The sequence below is a fragment of the Labrus bergylta genome, chromosome 11, assembly GCF_963930695.1.
Source record: "Labrus bergylta chromosome 11, fLabBer1.1, whole genome shotgun sequence".
Lineage (NCBI taxonomy): Eukaryota > Metazoa > Chordata > Actinopteri > Labriformes > Labridae > Labrus > Labrus bergylta.
This window is the reverse complement of record NC_089205.1, coordinates 2856261-2872170: the sequence shown is the minus strand read 5'-3', so window position 1 is coordinate 2872170 and position 15910 is coordinate 2856261. Positions and strand designations below refer to the sequence as shown.

General features: G+C 41.5%; 1 protein-coding gene across 14 annotated transcripts in view; it reads right to left on the bottom strand.

Annotated features, from left to right (window-relative positions):
- The window catches only part of gramd1bb (GRAM domain containing 1Bb), a 105714-nt gene that overhangs the window by 9615 nt on the left and 80189 nt on the right, over positions 1-15910 (bottom strand). For 8 of the 14 annotated variants that reach the window (XM_065960631.1, XM_065960623.1, XM_065960624.1 and 5 more), the window contains 11 exons: positions 14857-14880; positions 12238-12258; positions 11511-11534; positions 5664-5748; positions 4550-4653; positions 4320-4415; positions 3835-3915; positions 3261-3376; positions 2383-2545; positions 2062-2254; positions 1799-1942 (listed from right to left, as the gene is read on the bottom strand). In XM_065960631.1, the coding sequence (XP_065816703.1) occupies positions 1799-1942; positions 2062-2254; positions 2383-2545; positions 3261-3376; positions 3835-3915; positions 4320-4415; positions 4550-4653; positions 5664-5748; positions 11511-11534; positions 12238-12258; positions 14857-14880 (1051 nt within the window). The remainder of the gene's footprint in view (positions 1-1798; positions 1943-2061; positions 2255-2382; positions 2546-3260; positions 3377-3834; positions 3916-4319; positions 4416-4549; positions 4654-5663; positions 5749-11510; positions 11535-12237; positions 12259-14856; positions 14881-15910) is intronic. The other 6 variants (XM_065960626.1, XM_065960628.1, XM_065960625.1 and 3 more) reach the window with 3 other exon arrangements.

Below are 15910 nucleotides of genomic sequence, written 5' to 3'. Positions count from 1 at the left end.
TTCTGACGTCACTTTAAGAGGGCTTTCATACTTTCAGAAAACTCCTTAAAAATTCCTTGAAGAAGAGTTTCTCCTGCCAGCCCCCTGGTAATTTTTTTCTGCATAAAGTCAGAGTGAGCTGATGTGAGAACGCAGAACTCACTTTCAGAGCCATTTATGGTGAGTCCCCAGAAAAATCTGTAAGAACTCAGTCACCCATAGTCACCCACCCGTGCATTGAGGTCAAACACCCTAAACCTGCTGTCTGTCCCACAGACACATTTTAAGACTTGTGTGTTTTAGGCCATAGCACCAATCTTTTGGAATTCCCTACCCATCTCACTACTTCTTTCTGACTCTGTTGAGTCTTTTAAAAAGCAGCTAAAAACGTTGATGTTTAAACTTTCAACTTTACTTTATTGTCCCCGAGGGGAAATTTGTTTCGCAGCCAGGTGAGAACAACTATGAGAAGAAAAAACAAGAAAAAACAACAACCACATAGAACACAGGCACATAGAATATCAGACAATAGAAACAACAGACACCGTGAGAGGCATTAAATACAGAAATACAGGAGTTCATCAAGTAACAACAGAAGACTGAGAATGTATAAAAAACTTCCATAAAACTATCATCAAAACCAGAATAAAAAACCCATTATCAGTCATCAGGGTCGTCATTGGAGTTCAGAAGCTTGATGGCCTGAGTAACAAAATAATTTTTTAACCTGTTGGGCTTTGCTTTTGGCAGTCTGTATCTCCTGCCTGAAGGCAGAAGCAATCCCCCTCCCCCGTCCGACAGGGATAGTCTCCTGCTATGAGGTGCATATATGAACAGCCAGGTAAGAAGAATTTCAGGAGCAGAACTGCAGCTATTTTCAGGATATGTAAAAACAGCTTTAGTGTGGGAGGATCAAATGATGGTATAATGTTGTTCTACTGTATTTTAGAAGGTTAGTCATGAGAATGTAGGTCACCTTACAGTTTTCATTTTGAAAGGATGTTTGATAGTGAAAACTCACTCAGCGACATCAGGCTATGTTTAAAAAGTAATACAGCATAGTTTGTTCACCCATGTATCGCTGAACACTACCACACTAAAATAATGTCTCTTCAGTGGTCTAATGGTAGATAAGTTCTTTAGGAGGTGCATGCACATGTTAGCTGTTGTCTGAACACAGTTAAGAGGTAATTATTCATTTTGTTTTTACTTGATATAAGGATAAGATCTCTCTTCGGATCTCAGTGTTCCTTGTGTTTAGTAGCTGATGTGTCAGATAGCCTAAATTTATGTGACTTACAAATCGAAAAGCACAGTATGTAAATTCCACCACCAGGGGGCTCTTAATCAAAACAAAAACAAAAGATGACGTTGAGGCTAGCGGAGAGTGATTCCTGCTACTCAATTCCGCACCCCCGGTGAAAAAAACGAACATGAGTTGACCGTTGTCGAGATAAACGGGCGATAAAACTGACCAGAGGAAGAGAATATGTTTACTGACGACGTTTCCAAGTTTCATTTACATTTTTTTTTATCACAGCAGCACATACAGCAACAGTAGCAGATCCAGCTTCCTTATGCAGTAGTATTTGACGAAACATCCAGTATTTCCACGACAACGATAAACATGATGGTGTCTGTCATGGCCGCTCTGTCATGGCAGCCACCACAACAAGACACATACTGTTACAACCATAACTGTATATTTTTGGAGCCTCCCAATATAGGCATGATGTCAAAAGGGAAATAGCTGCTGTGTTCATTAAGTCAATTTCCTTTCTTTTGTTCTGCCCGCAGTTCTAGCATTCTAAATACTTGCCTGAAAATCGTCTCTGCTCCATGAATTCAGTCATGAACTGTGACTCTGTGAAGAGGACGTCATAGAGCTTGTCCACGCTGACCTTGTAGATCTCGTTGATGTGCTGCCTGCCATTCAGGTCTTCATGAAAGGCCTGCACCTCACCTACCGGACCAAGAGATGCACAGACACTATGACTTAGAAAGCTTTTTTTTCTTTTTTTCAAAGTCAACACATTGTTTGAAGAATCATTAAAAAGTGTTTATTTTGCTCTGTACACGTACCCTCATCATGTGTTTCTGAGGAGTCACTGAGCTCAGTGGGGAGGTCTTCGTTGTCGTTGAAGTCCAGAGAGGGGGAAGGGACAGGACCACCAGGCCCGCTGGTGTCATTGTTCTTCTCTACCACCAGTAGCGGCACAGCAAGCAGCTCGCCGTCGGCTAGGCAGTCTGCATACTCCTCTGATGGAAGGGCAAACTGGGGAGAGAAAAAAAATGGCATCATTAGTGACTCCATGTTAATCAAAGATGTATCCCTTTAAGGACACAAAGAGCACACGTGTGTATTTTTGTGTTTAAAGTCAGTGTACGATATGTATAGCTTACTGTAATGGGCGTGTCATGGTTGCCTGGGCTGGGGATGGTGCAGTTTGGGACAAGCTTCTTATGTAACAGAGGAGGGCTCCCCTCAGGTTTGGCCTCGGTGCTGCTCTTTGACAAGTTGTCGTTGTTGATCTCGTTCTCTTCGTTGGGAATCTCTTCACTGAACCTGATGGAACCAGAGAAGAGCGACAGGCCAGACATTTAATCACTTTTCTGTATTTCATTTAACATTTTTTTCCCCTCATAAAACATAAGCCAAGTACTGTTTGCAGACTTTTTATGGTGTTATTTTGCTTAGCTTGTCGGTTGGTGGACAGTATTAGCATAGCATTTGTTAAAACCGATATCATCATATTTGGACCATCACATTTAAGTTGGCTTAAAATACATTAAAACAGTATTCTTATTTGAAGCCTATAGAAGTAAACCTGATCTGCACTTCACTGTACTTAAAGGTATGCAGAATAATTCATCTCCAGAACATAATCTCTTCAAGACCATAATGACGCATTTCATTTGACCTCTGATGTATTTTTCTCGATAGCTGATCATGCTCAAGCTAATCATTGGGATCTAATAGGAGGTCCAACTTTTCTAAAAGAAAACATGACAGAATAATTCAGACATAACAAGTGCCCTGGAGAGCAAAGAGATCTGAACCTACACTCTCTATTGATTCCACCTTGTAAATGTAAATGAAGATGTAAATGAAGGAAGAGGCAGAACAAAGATTGATCAGCCATCTGACTTCAGAATGCAGTATTCATTACTGAACTTGTGAGTGTTGCTCATATTGGGCTCTCTGATTACTTTTGTTTAACAGACTGAAATGTGTTTATACAAGTATCCATGGCAACTGATTCAGGTGTATAAATACTCACCCCATGGTGTTGAAGTCATCATCAGGAGGGACATAGTCTTCATCGTCGCTTGTCAGGCCGAGCTCGTTGCCATAGCACTGATGGACAAAGTGCCAGAGTTCTTTTGGACACAGGGGCTGTAAAATGCATCAATCAATTATCAATCAATCAAGTAAGTGATCAGACAACTCCAAAACAAATTGTTTTATCAGACAATACAGTTTAAATATGAACCTGAAACTATAACTAATTTGTTTGTTTGTCCTTCCTAAAGATGTTAAATATCGTAGAGAAAGGGAAGAAAACCTTGATGGAGGGAAACATTTATGAATTTATGTAACACAGATCCAAGCTACCTCAGTTTGACTTCAAGCTACTTTAAACAATTTTAATACATGTTTCTGTATTGTAAGTGTTATTTTTAGTATTTCCACATCACTGGGGGACACAACCTTTTTGACATCACACCACTTATAAAAATGTAAAATATTGTCATCCTTATGTTGAATATAAATATGTGTACTGTATGTTAAGACATGATGACAATAAAAGGTAATAAATATGAACGTGACACTAGCAGATCAGATGTGCTTACCTTGTCCAGCAGTGCATTCTGCCACAGTCTGAACATCATCATGTAAGTCCTGTCCCTGGCTCCAAATGAGGTGAAAAAGTGCTGCAAAAAAAAGACATTTAATTATGTACGAGTCTCGCTGGCACTGGAGTCCAATTCTTGAGGAGCACAGTTAAGAAAAAAAAAAAACTTTTCATCTGGGATTGTTTTAATTTGCAGTGACATATTTTGCAGTCACGGCATGGCATCAATATCTCGCCAACGGTTCTCCAGTCACCAATTTGTGACAGGAACATTTCCCCCTTGTCGGTAATTAAGATGAAATCATTAATCTGTTACCAACCGGACTCTGTAGTACCTCAAGGCCTCCCTTCTGTCTCCTTAGCCAAAGATGATTAAATCTAAAACAAGTTCCCTCTGTGCTCTTAGGTATGACAACATTAGTCACTCCCCTGTTTGAGATGGAACTACAATTACCACCCCCCACCCTTTAAACCCCCTTTTACCTTCTCAGTATCCGTAGAGACCTGGATGGCATTGGGAATGAGGCGGGCAGTCTTCTCTTTTGTCATCGAGCAGATGTCTTTTAGCCGCACTGTTAGCTTCACAAGCACAAACACAAAAGCACGCAATTTAAAAAAATACACACACATGACAGCTCTACAGTTAAACCCTATACTAACTACATACAACATACACAGGAAAACATATAGAGCCAGAGTGTTGACAAGCATACCAGGGTTTCCCAGCGGAAGATGTTGCTATAGAAACAGATCCAGTTCTCAGAGAGGTAGAGTCGTCCCTGCAGTAGGATGTCCCGTTGAAGAGCACAGGAGTAGTCTGCAACAAGGAAGACAAAAATACAACCACACATGTTATATTAAGTGTGAAAATGACATCAGAGAGTGTATCATTCTTGATATAAACTTGCTAATCAATGTGTCTCCATCAGTAGATTATTCTGACAATTATTCTGACTACATTTTTGTCAAAACTGCAGCTCTCAGCTGATCTATTTTTTTAAATCTATTTTTTAAAATCTATATTGTGGTATCTATCTATTTGTTTTTTGTACATTTTTAATTTTTTTTAAATGTAAATTGTACTGTGTTCACTTTTGGCACAACTTCACAGACTACCATTGTGCAGGCAGGAGTGAAGAGGTCAAGAAGCAACACTTGTAGTGTGAAGATCAAATTTATTAACAAGTTAGAGCGACATGTTTCGGCTTGTGGCCATCATCAGGGTCAACCTCTTCAAGCCTTTCACTCTCCATGCACCTACTGTAGGCAGGTGATGCAAGTTGTGCCAGAAAATCCATCAACAGATTAGACACAAGATCATGCAGATATCCAATCAAATGAAAAGGGCATTTGAGAGCAATACCACCGAGAGAACTCCCTGCAGTGACTTAAGCATTCCCGTTGTGTATGTGTATCTTGTTTATTAGCCGTGAACTCTTCATCAACAAGCCATAACAGTCATTGGAAATGTATTCTCCCAGGCATTTCAGACAGACACAGTATTCATTCAAGAGCCAGAAGGAATTATGCAACAACAAATCACCTTGTGACACTATGTGTTGATGGCAGGGTGCAGTAAGTAGCTTTGACTGCTGTATGAAGTTCATTCTCAGGTTATAAAGTGCCTCAAGAATATGCTAGAGAAGGCACCTCTTATTAAGCAGTATATTTTACACAGACATATTTATTGTAATTTTCAATATTTGTTATCAATCCCTCTCTTTTCCGGGTTTTGTCATTTTTATGATGATAAAATGACTGAGCTACTTTAGGCTGCACCCTGCTGCTCTCGAGTAACCTCTGTTTGTCCAAGTTTTGTTCACTCACCCACAATGAGTCTCTCTGTGTCAGGGAGCTGCTTGAAGAGTTTCCTGAAGTCCTCATTTCGCTGCTTGTACGTCGGGCTCAGCACCTGCAGTGACAGGCCAGAGTCAGAAACACCATCACGCACACACTCTTCTTCTGCTTCCAAATAGCTTTCACTCTTCATGCTCTGCAGCTCGCTCAGTCATCAACGTTGTCTCTCTGTCGAGCACTGCAAGTCATTTGTTTCCATGAGTCTGTGGGTCGACCGTGTCAAAACCACCCACAGGTTTGATCAGAATGTTTGGTTAAACTTGTTAGCTTTTTGAATCCTGTGGGTGATTTTGACAGGCGCTTGGAGATGATGTCTAGTGAATGGCAAGCAGAGGAATGTGGACCGAGTTATTCTTTAAGGCTGCTTCATTAATGATAAACAAAGAAAGCACAAATCCAAGACATCAGCCTGCGGCAGATCATTCAGTACACATGCTGATGTGACTATGAGAATCTATAATACAAGTCCCATTGTCAAGGTTTTTGTGTAACAGAGCAAACGTGTCTGACAACAAGGCTTTTGGAGAAAGTGTTAAGACTAATGATGGAACCTCAAGTGTAAACAAAACCATCCATAGTTGTTTGATTCATGTTTTTGGTTCTGGCCCGGGAGGGATATCCTCTCTCCAACAACAATTACACTTTTTCTTCACTTTGGCTTCAGCACACTTGATTATTAACAAGAGTGAGCCTGTGATGTATAAAATCTCTAACTGTGTGTGCCAAAGAGAGAGAGAGAGAGCTCTCGCTGTCTGTGCCAGATGCTTTTCCTTCAACAAGGAATGCTCCAGGAAACAATAGCTGCCAATAGAGTAACGAGAGGTAGAGCGAGACCAAAAGGAAAAACACGATGATTTAGGTCAGGGCTGGTGGGAAAAGATGACTTGTTCACATACAAAAAAACCCCCAAAAAAACATAGAATGTGCCTCCCTTGTAAAAACAAAGGAGTTAAGAAATACTGGTCAGGAGTTACAGTTTCTGATAGAACTCGGCTTTAGAAAGAGTGATGAGTAAAACAATGCTGACAACATGTTAAGACGAGTTGTTGAATTTAAATTCAGACCATCAAGGTGTTTACTTAAAAAAAAAAAAAAAAAAAAAAAGCTTCATCTGTGACTGGACACAACCAAAACGATCAAGTCCCTCTCACAGTAACCAGAACAGTCCAAACATCAGGTCCCTCTGGGCTCTGGGAGAAGTGACTCACTCATACCAGTTGTTTTCTTTGCTAGTGGGGAATTACCACAGCAGCAGCTAGCAACAAAGCCTGTGTGCTGACCACTCTGTTAAAAGAAGCTGAATAATCACTCTAAACAACATAATTTTGTTCACTTCTCTCCTGATGGTTCGTAGCTTGAAAGCGGATGGTGAACTTACTGCAGGAATCTCCTCAGTGTCCCACTCGGGGTCTTGAAGGTCCGAAGCAGCCCAGCCCCACTCCCAACCCCACTCCCCTCTTGCTGGACCCTGCAGAAGCCACCCTGCCAAAGCTTCATCCAGCTCCAACACGGTCTCCCAGTCCGACATTGTGAAATCGTCGTATTCATCCATAATCACCACACCAGATCCTTTTCAGTGCTTGGACAGTGGAAACAAAATTTCCAAAACAAGCCCCCCCCCAACCTCAATGGGCTCCTCTGAAGCTGGAGGCCTTGCCAGTCACCGTTGATTTTGAAGATAAGAGTGGTTACCAACTTGTGATTCTAGGGGTTTTTCAAAGCTGCTGTACCCGCCCCCGTTTTCAACGCTGCTCCCAGTTCAGTGTGAAGCAGTGGATGTAGCTCTCCCTCCAGCCCCATGATCCTCGTCTCGCTCTGTCGTTCTCTGGCACTCTCTCTCTCTCTTCCTTTCACACACAGGGAGAGGAGTTACGGCCGTTGCCCTATAGTAACCCCGTCCAACAAGTCCTTTATTATCATGCCAGCTTTTTCCTTTTTTTTTCTGCTTACTCCTCCTAGTAAGCATGTGAGCCTTGTGAGTGTGTGTGAGTGTGTGTGTGTGGTGCTGTCGAGGTCTGAGTGCTTTGTAATTACCCAGTTTATGACTAGCAAAGAATGAGGCAAGTTTACTTTGTGGAGAGCAGGACTAATGCAAACAAAGATAACACTGGGATGAAAGAAGGTACTGTAAGAGGGATGAAAACAGCACCAAGTAAAATAGAGTCATTTATGTTTTTTCTGTCAGAGAACAGATGTGAGCATAACCTCTAGTTACCTCTGGCTGCAAAACAACACCATCAATCTTGACTGGGTTTTGCAATGGGTTATGGTCCAGAGCGTGGGTTGCAAGGTGACTGGACAAAAAACATATTGTAAATACTTCTTTGTTTCAGGTTGTTGTTTGGACGTATGAACAGCTGCTGGAATCCAAAGTTAAGGTGCAAAAAGTGGTGAAGTGAAGGTATTGAAGGTATTGAAGGTATTGAAGGCATGTCTCCCCCCCCCCCCCCCCCCCCAGCCTTGGTATTGATTCATTCATGTCCTCCTGACACTGGATTGTCAGCTGTTGCTCTTAGTAGGCCACAACGATGCAGAACTCGCAGCTCCTAGTATAGACGTGCATGCCCTCCCACCATTCTTAACTTAAGATAGTCCAAGAGTCAAGATGCTGGGCATAGTGATGGATGTCCCGGTTGGCAGTGAAAAAACAAACAAAGAGCAAAAATAGAACCAGCTTTGAATTTCACTGACTCGTGTGGATAAAGTAAACTCATCACATCTCTCTGCTATTTTTCAAATCTCAGACGTTGTGGAAACAATATGAAGCAGGACAAATAGATGAGGATTTTTAAAAATCATCTTCAGCAGCAGCAGGGGTCTTTGGGAAACGCTCTTTAGTTTTAATATACATTCATACTGCTGTGATGTTATCCAGGGCTGAAGCAGCTTTTTATATTTATTTTATATTCAGTGTTTCTGTTCAGGACACCAGTCAGTACAAACCTGTGCCATCATCCTGGGTCATGTACCTGCACCCAAACCTGGGTCTATCAGCACGTTTCTGCTGCCGTTCAATGCTCGTGCTTTGTAAGTACTTTCTTGAATTTAAAAATGGCCTTAAAGGTCCCATATTCTTCTTTTTCTGGCTTTATATGCTCTTTAGTGTGTTTTCCATGTGTCCTGTGCATGACAAAAGTAGGAACATAGATTAAATATACGAACCCCAAAAAGGGCAGAATATGGGCTCTTTAATTTAAAGTCTCATACAACAAGAGAACTGGATACAGTCAAGCTTTTTCTTTTACTAATTATTACCCCCCAGAACTAATCAGTCCTTGCAATGACTTGTGAGGTCTGTATTCAGAGTGGAGTTTTATTTTCTGCTCGATTCAATTCAAGCAAAGAAAGAGTTCATTGTGACTGATGCAGTGTCCGGTGCTCAGGGAAAGTCTGATAGTTGGGATGAGGTGGGACTGCTGTCACACTGTGTGTATGGATCTGGTTAACTATTAACCCGCTGGACAAACAGTAGGGGATGGGAGAGACTGGTACTGTAAACCAGGGTGTGGTTTATGACTTTTAGGGAGGGTGGGGGGGGGGGGGGGGGGGGGGGGGTAAGGGCCAGAGGTGTGTGTGTATGTGTGTGTGTCCATTCTGTTTGCAACAATCCCATCCTTTATGTCACTGTGCGCAGCGTCCTCAGCAAAGCAATGCAGTGTTTGTTTCATGTTTTTCCTCTCGTTGCTAACTTCCCTGACCTTGTGGTTTTGGTTGCGTAGGAAGCATTGCGACAAACATGTCGATGCAAAAAGCTCTGACGGAGGATCGACTGTGCACATCTCTGAACAGGCTCAGAACTCACATCAGGACGGGTGTGAATTTTAATCACTGTTGGTTCAGTGCCATGGGAGGTCATCACTGCCATTCAGAGGTGCCCAGAACTGTAGAAAAAGTACCATTTGGATCCATTTCACTTATTGCTTGTTGTTGTGGATTGAGCTTCAGTATTTATCTTATGACTAGGAAAACTCTGTCACATATTGGAAAACACCAGCCTAATGACAAGAATTCCCCATCATGACTCCCATATAACTTTTGATTTGACTCAGCTTCACACTACTGGTTAACACTGCTGACTACACTCATGTGTGAGGCATTCAGGTGCATCTTTAAAGAATAAATTTCATATTGTATAAAGCCTTTGTAAGTTTCTTTAACACTACAGTAGGTTCGAGCAAAGTTTGCGTTAAAGGTTTAAATATTGTGGGCTCTTGTGTGGCCATTTTCAGCCACAGATGAATACACATTCTATGCAAGTGAGTTTTGTCTAAGAGCAGGGCGAGCATGATAACTGAGTAAAAAAACAACAACAACAACAACAACAACAACACCAGTGCTGTTGTTCATGAAGAAGAAGAAACATAGCACTTGGTGTAACAGTGCCACTCACAAATTTGTTTTTAGTGTAGTATCATCAAGCAGCAACCTCTGGTGTTAAAAGATGACGCCAATGTGGAAGTGCCAAAAACTGCAGTTCCTCAAGTGTCCACTTGAGGCTGGCTGCAAAAGACCTGGGAGACTTATACACATATCATATTGAAATGTCAATTTTGACAGAAATGAATATGTTTACAGCCTGGTACAAAAACGATTCTGGTTTAAATAGTTCAACTCTTTATCGGCACACACCATACGGGGGAGGAATGACTTTTAGAAGTCATCCATCTTGATTTCATGAAGGATAAGAGATATGACTAATTAGATGCATGACAGATCTTACTGCTGAGAAGCTTGACGCGCTGAGGCTGTTTTCTCTGGGCGCTTAAGGCCCGCCTCAATTGCACCCCTTGGTCTGTTACTAGGTTGACCCAAAGTTTGGTTGAGATAGCATTTTCAATATGGCCGCCACCATTGATGCACTTCAGAAACCAATGGGTGATGTCAGTGAGACCACGTCCATGTTTTACACAGTCTATGAGTATTTCAGGCTTTTGTAGTCGAAAAGTCAATTTTGTTTTTATTGCACTGTTTTCTTGACGGCCCTGGTGTCTTTGACAATGTTTTATTTGAGTTGTTGATGTATTCTGTGGCAGCTGTTAAGTGCAAACATGACACTTACATCTGTTAGAAATCCACACCTGTTAGACATTTAAAGTTTACGAGGTTTATACAGTATGTGTGATGCTCAAATCCAGATGGAGTGTCAGTAGCGGCTAACTACAGTGCAGATGAATGCATTAGTTTTTTTAAGAAGCTGTCAGGACTGTTTTGATAGAGCCTCTTTTTTAATTTCAACATGAGAAACATGAAACTCTTACAGACAGAGACTCTATAATTATCAGGACATGGTCACACAAATAGAGTCAGGGAAACATGCTACCACCTAAAGCAGCATGCTCTTATTATTCCCATGTTGTCTAAAGGCATTCGAGGGTCGTCCAGCAGAACCTCATGATGGTTTGTTGATTTGTTTAGTAGAGTGAGAAACTCAGCTTGTTACCACCTGTTGTGAGCCAAAATTAGAGGTTGAAGCGGTAACCTTCTTTTGTCCCATCTCAGGGGCTTCACAAATCAACTCACTTACTGTCTATATCATTGTGAGAGAAAAGCAAATCATATGTTTCAATCAAGAATGTAAGGCTTAAGTTGTACAAATTTTTAACATTAGGAATCAAAATCACCACCTCTAAAGTTTAGCTTCATCGTTAGGTGGTAACAGAGTGGATTGAAGTCAATGGAATGAGAAACAGGCAGGAGGGATATTATCATTCCAGCAGCCTGAGAACCAAATACAGAGTGAGAGAGAGAGAGAGAGAGAGAGAGAGAGAGAGAGAGAGAAGATATCCAGGGTTGCACAAGAATACAAGTCATGCTTACTCTCAGGATGTGTTGTCTTTCATGCTGGGGAGAGAGGGGGGAAGAGTATACACACAGGGAATAAAAAATAAAATGAAATAAAACAACAGAAAATGGGAAAAAGTCCAACAAACACACTTCAGGAGAAACTAGGGGTTTGACACTGAGCGGTGTAAAGTCCAACGCTCTCATGGGCTTAATGAACACAACACGCTGCTTAGTCTTCTGAGTTTCAAAGGAGCTTAAAATAAAAAAAGGAATTAAGTAGTTGTTCGACAACCTGCCACATGTAAAAAGAATTATGGTTAGGTCAATAATAGTGATGGAGCACCATCTTGTGGCATAAAATAAAACTGCAATACTTAGTAAAAACTTCACAGACATAAAGAAGACACTTTGGTAAAATGATTGCCCTTGGTGATAGACTTTGTCCGACTTACTCTCCCCATATCTATGCCTTCTTGCATTTACACATGTCTACCTGTTGCTCTTTTTAAACCCATGCTAATCCCTCCCTGGAGGACCAGTGACCCACAGTAGTTAGCTGGTGCTCCAGTAAACGGGGTCAAGACCACAAATCTTTCATCTTGTGAAGCAGCACCTGCTGCCACTAAAAAAAAAAAATACAGCTCCAAGAGAATCCCAGGAGTCACCCACCTGACATGAAGTCACATGAGCACACACAAACACACACATTAATTACACAAGTTCAGACGTTATAAATAAAAAACAAAAAGGTGTGACTTACGTTGTACCAGCTTTGGCTCTTCTGTGGAGAGAGAAAGAGAGAGAGAGGGTTTACTTCACTCTGAATGTTGGACAGACTGTAGCAGGTGTGTGTGCTTCCATAGGCATACAGAAGGTGTGGCATGAAAGTCACATTATACCTCATTATGTTACAACAGTTACATGAAGTTGACATAAACGCACTGATTTTTGATTCAACACTTATTGATACTGAGCTTCACACTGCTGAGGGAAACGTAATTCACTCAGTTTGATCAACTCGTCACTCAAAACACACAGATAATTTCCAGAATGACTCAAAGTAATACAATTCAAATATTTAATAGATCTTCTATTCACTAAATAGAAAATACAAAGTAAAATGTTTTTTGTGGCTTAACTGGATAAACTTAAAACTCTTGATCTGCCTTTTACTGCTCAGGTAAATTAGTATACTGTAATTGTAATGTGCACGCACACACGCCCGCACGCACACGCGAACACGCGCTCACGCACACACACGCGCACACACACACACACACTTGTCTATTTTCACATTTTATAATTCAGAAATGTTTTAATAACATATGACAGTAAATCAGAAGACAATATTTAATGATTTAATCAACACATGTTTTTTTGATATTCATGTCTGAAGTTGGAGTTGTCCATCACTCATCATTTCTTCACCCTCTATGAACAAACCATTACCAATCACTTACAGCTTTATATCAGCAGAGGGCAGCAGAGATGCATTTGAATCATTACTATGACAATACAAACAATTAAGAGCAACAAGTCCCAGAGGAGAAACATGCAGGTGATCATTCAGAGGGTCAACAAGGAAGAAAGGGATTCAGAGGGAGAAGAAGAAATAGAGCAAGGGAGAAGTGATATCCAGTGTCTGATTCCAGGAGTTAAACAAATAAAAAGGTACCTCATTTGAAGCTGATAAGAAAACAGAAAAAAGCCAACGGGAAAAATTTGGCACCTGGCAGCTCACTAGCTTTACCAAATGCCCTCTCCAGTTAAAATCCCCCTAGTTCATTTTACCTGAGTCCTTTCAAAACCCTGTGGTTATTAGTGTGCATGGCTGTAAGTGGGCAAAGAGCTGCAGAAGCAGGCCTGAGGCCTGGCTGTGACGAAAGCTAGGCTAATGTGGACTAATCTGATCTGAAGGTGAAAGAGACACGGGGGGGGGGGGGGGTATTACTTTGAGGTCACTGTCTGAATAAGGTGTGTTCCATTGTGTGTGACTTTGTGTGGCTGCATGCTACTGAGTGTGCAAGAATAATGAGAGAGAAAGACAGAGAGAAAAGGGAAGAGACTAAAAGAGTGAGAGAGAGAGAGGGAGAGAGAAGTTGTCTGTCATGATATGATGTCCATGAAATATCTATTAATAGATCAAATCGTGCTGAGATGTTTTGGTAAATTGTCGTATGAAACTTTTCCTCTGATAAAGCCGTTAATGAACTGAAGAGAGAAAGAGAGAGACAGAGAGATAGAGAGAGAGGGAGAGAGAGAGAGACAGAGAGAGAGAGAGAGAGAGGGAGAGAGAGAGAGAGAGACAGAGAGAGAGAGAGAGAGAGGGAGAGAGAGAGAGACAGAGAGAGAGAGAGAGAGAGAGGGAGAGAGAGAGAGACAGAGAGAGAGATAGAGAGAGAGGGAGAGAGAGAGAGAGAGAGAGGGAGAGAGAGAGAGACAGAGAGAGAGAGAGAGAGAGAGAGAGAGAGAGAGAGAGTGGTAGAGGAAAGTAAGAGAGGGAGAAAGAGATACTGCTGCTTTGACACATGCACAAAACTCCTGAAAACTTCCTTAAATTTTCAGAGTGAGCTGCATGTGTGAACGCAAACAGCCAAATTTTCTGTTTGTACCTTTTTCTGCCCAAAGAAAATTTTTAGTGGGAAGTCGGGGTGAGTCAGGGTGAGTCGATGTGAGAATGCAGCATGAAAGGAAAATGTTGATAGTGTTTTGCCTGAAACTTCTATGTGCCTTACAGTTTTTTGGGGTCTGTTTTAATAATTATATGATTTGGTGTTAATGTCATCACGTATGGGGCTGGATTACAGAATTGATTTGCAGCCTAAAAAAAAAAGAGATCACAGCTTTCTTTTGGATATTTGTCTTGACATGAAAACAGATTTTTTTTTGGGAAAGGGAAATCAAAAGTAAAGTGTAAAACAATAATGTCTGCTTCACAATAACAAACAGCTCCTTGAATGTGATACTGAGGCTGTGTTATTATTGCAATTTAATCAGGAGAGCTGCCGGAAATGTCACACAGAGAGATCTGTTAGTTGGGGTTTAAAATCCCACAGTCCTGAATTGCCTCTGCAAAGAATTCTAATAGTGTTTAAGTTTGTAGATAAAAAAACCAAAAGGTTGATATTGAGATAACAAGTATTTGATCATGTAGAATCCAAAAACTAAAAATTCTTTTTTGTGCATAGTTCATAAATCAATGTCCTACATTTATTAAGGGGATGAAAAGCATGTGGAAGGACACAATCTATCGGGGGGGGGGGGGGTCCTACAGTCGCACATTTACAGAGAAAGTGGGGGGGGGGGGGGGCCAGGGGATTTTATTAATGGCCAGTGGGGATTGTCAATGGGTCAAATGAAAACAAGAAGAAATGCTTACTTTAATCAGGTTTAGTCTGTCATACTGAAAGAAAATTAAAGAGAAAGCAAAATGTTAACCAAAAGCAGTGAGCAACGTCAACACAGAGAAAAAGAGAGAAAAAGAAGCTGAACGTCCTATGAGGCTGTGACTCACATGAAACCTATAGAAGAACCCTGCCAACACAATGTGAGAGCTTTAGAGGTCTGAATGTGTCACTGTGCTGCTAAAGCCGACTCTCATCTGATGGATTATTGTTCTACTATTGACCGTTTGTTCATACAGCTCTTTTTTGCAGAAGGCACTCTTTTTATTTGGATTGCATTAGGGCAAGGGTGATCAAGCTCACGTTGCGGGGGACGACCTCACGCCATGTCTGGGGTCATGTGACCATAGCTGACAGCGGAGGCTCACGTGGGGGGGATTGTAACAGGGTGGGAGGAGGGGGGGGGGGAGGGCTTTGACTATGGCACAGAAATGAATAGTGATGTAATCAATTGGTGTATGTGTGTGTGTGTGTGTAACAGATTGTGTATACTGCAGAGCTGCACAGGCTACTATCAACAACGACCTTCCCTTTACTTTCTCCCCCTGTATGACTGTCCCATCTCTGCTGGTGTCTATCACATTTTGTAATAAATGAAACCCTACATAGTGACTATATTCTCTGCCATAAAAAAAAGGAAAAACATGAAATGAGGACTGACGTGGATGATGATGAAGCAACAAAAGGAGCGACGCACTAAAACGTGACTCTAGCCTGCGGTGTTTTACAGGAAGCGGGAGGGGCATTTTGGGCTTATAGTGCGAGAAAAAGAGAGCGAGCGGGGATCCTTTCATCTGGCAAAAGTGAGGCTGCACAAATAATGATCAAGTCCTCCAGCTCTGGACTGAGATGCTGGCAGGAGGTTGAAGAGTTTATCCCTTTTTGCTGCCAGGCAGTTTCTCAGCATGACAGCTATAAAGCCCTCATAACTGAAATGTAACAACAGGATAAGTCTGAGAGGGATGGGACATGGACCAAAGTGGAGGAAAAAAAGAGATATTAGTTGAGACTGTTATTTGCAGTCTTTTT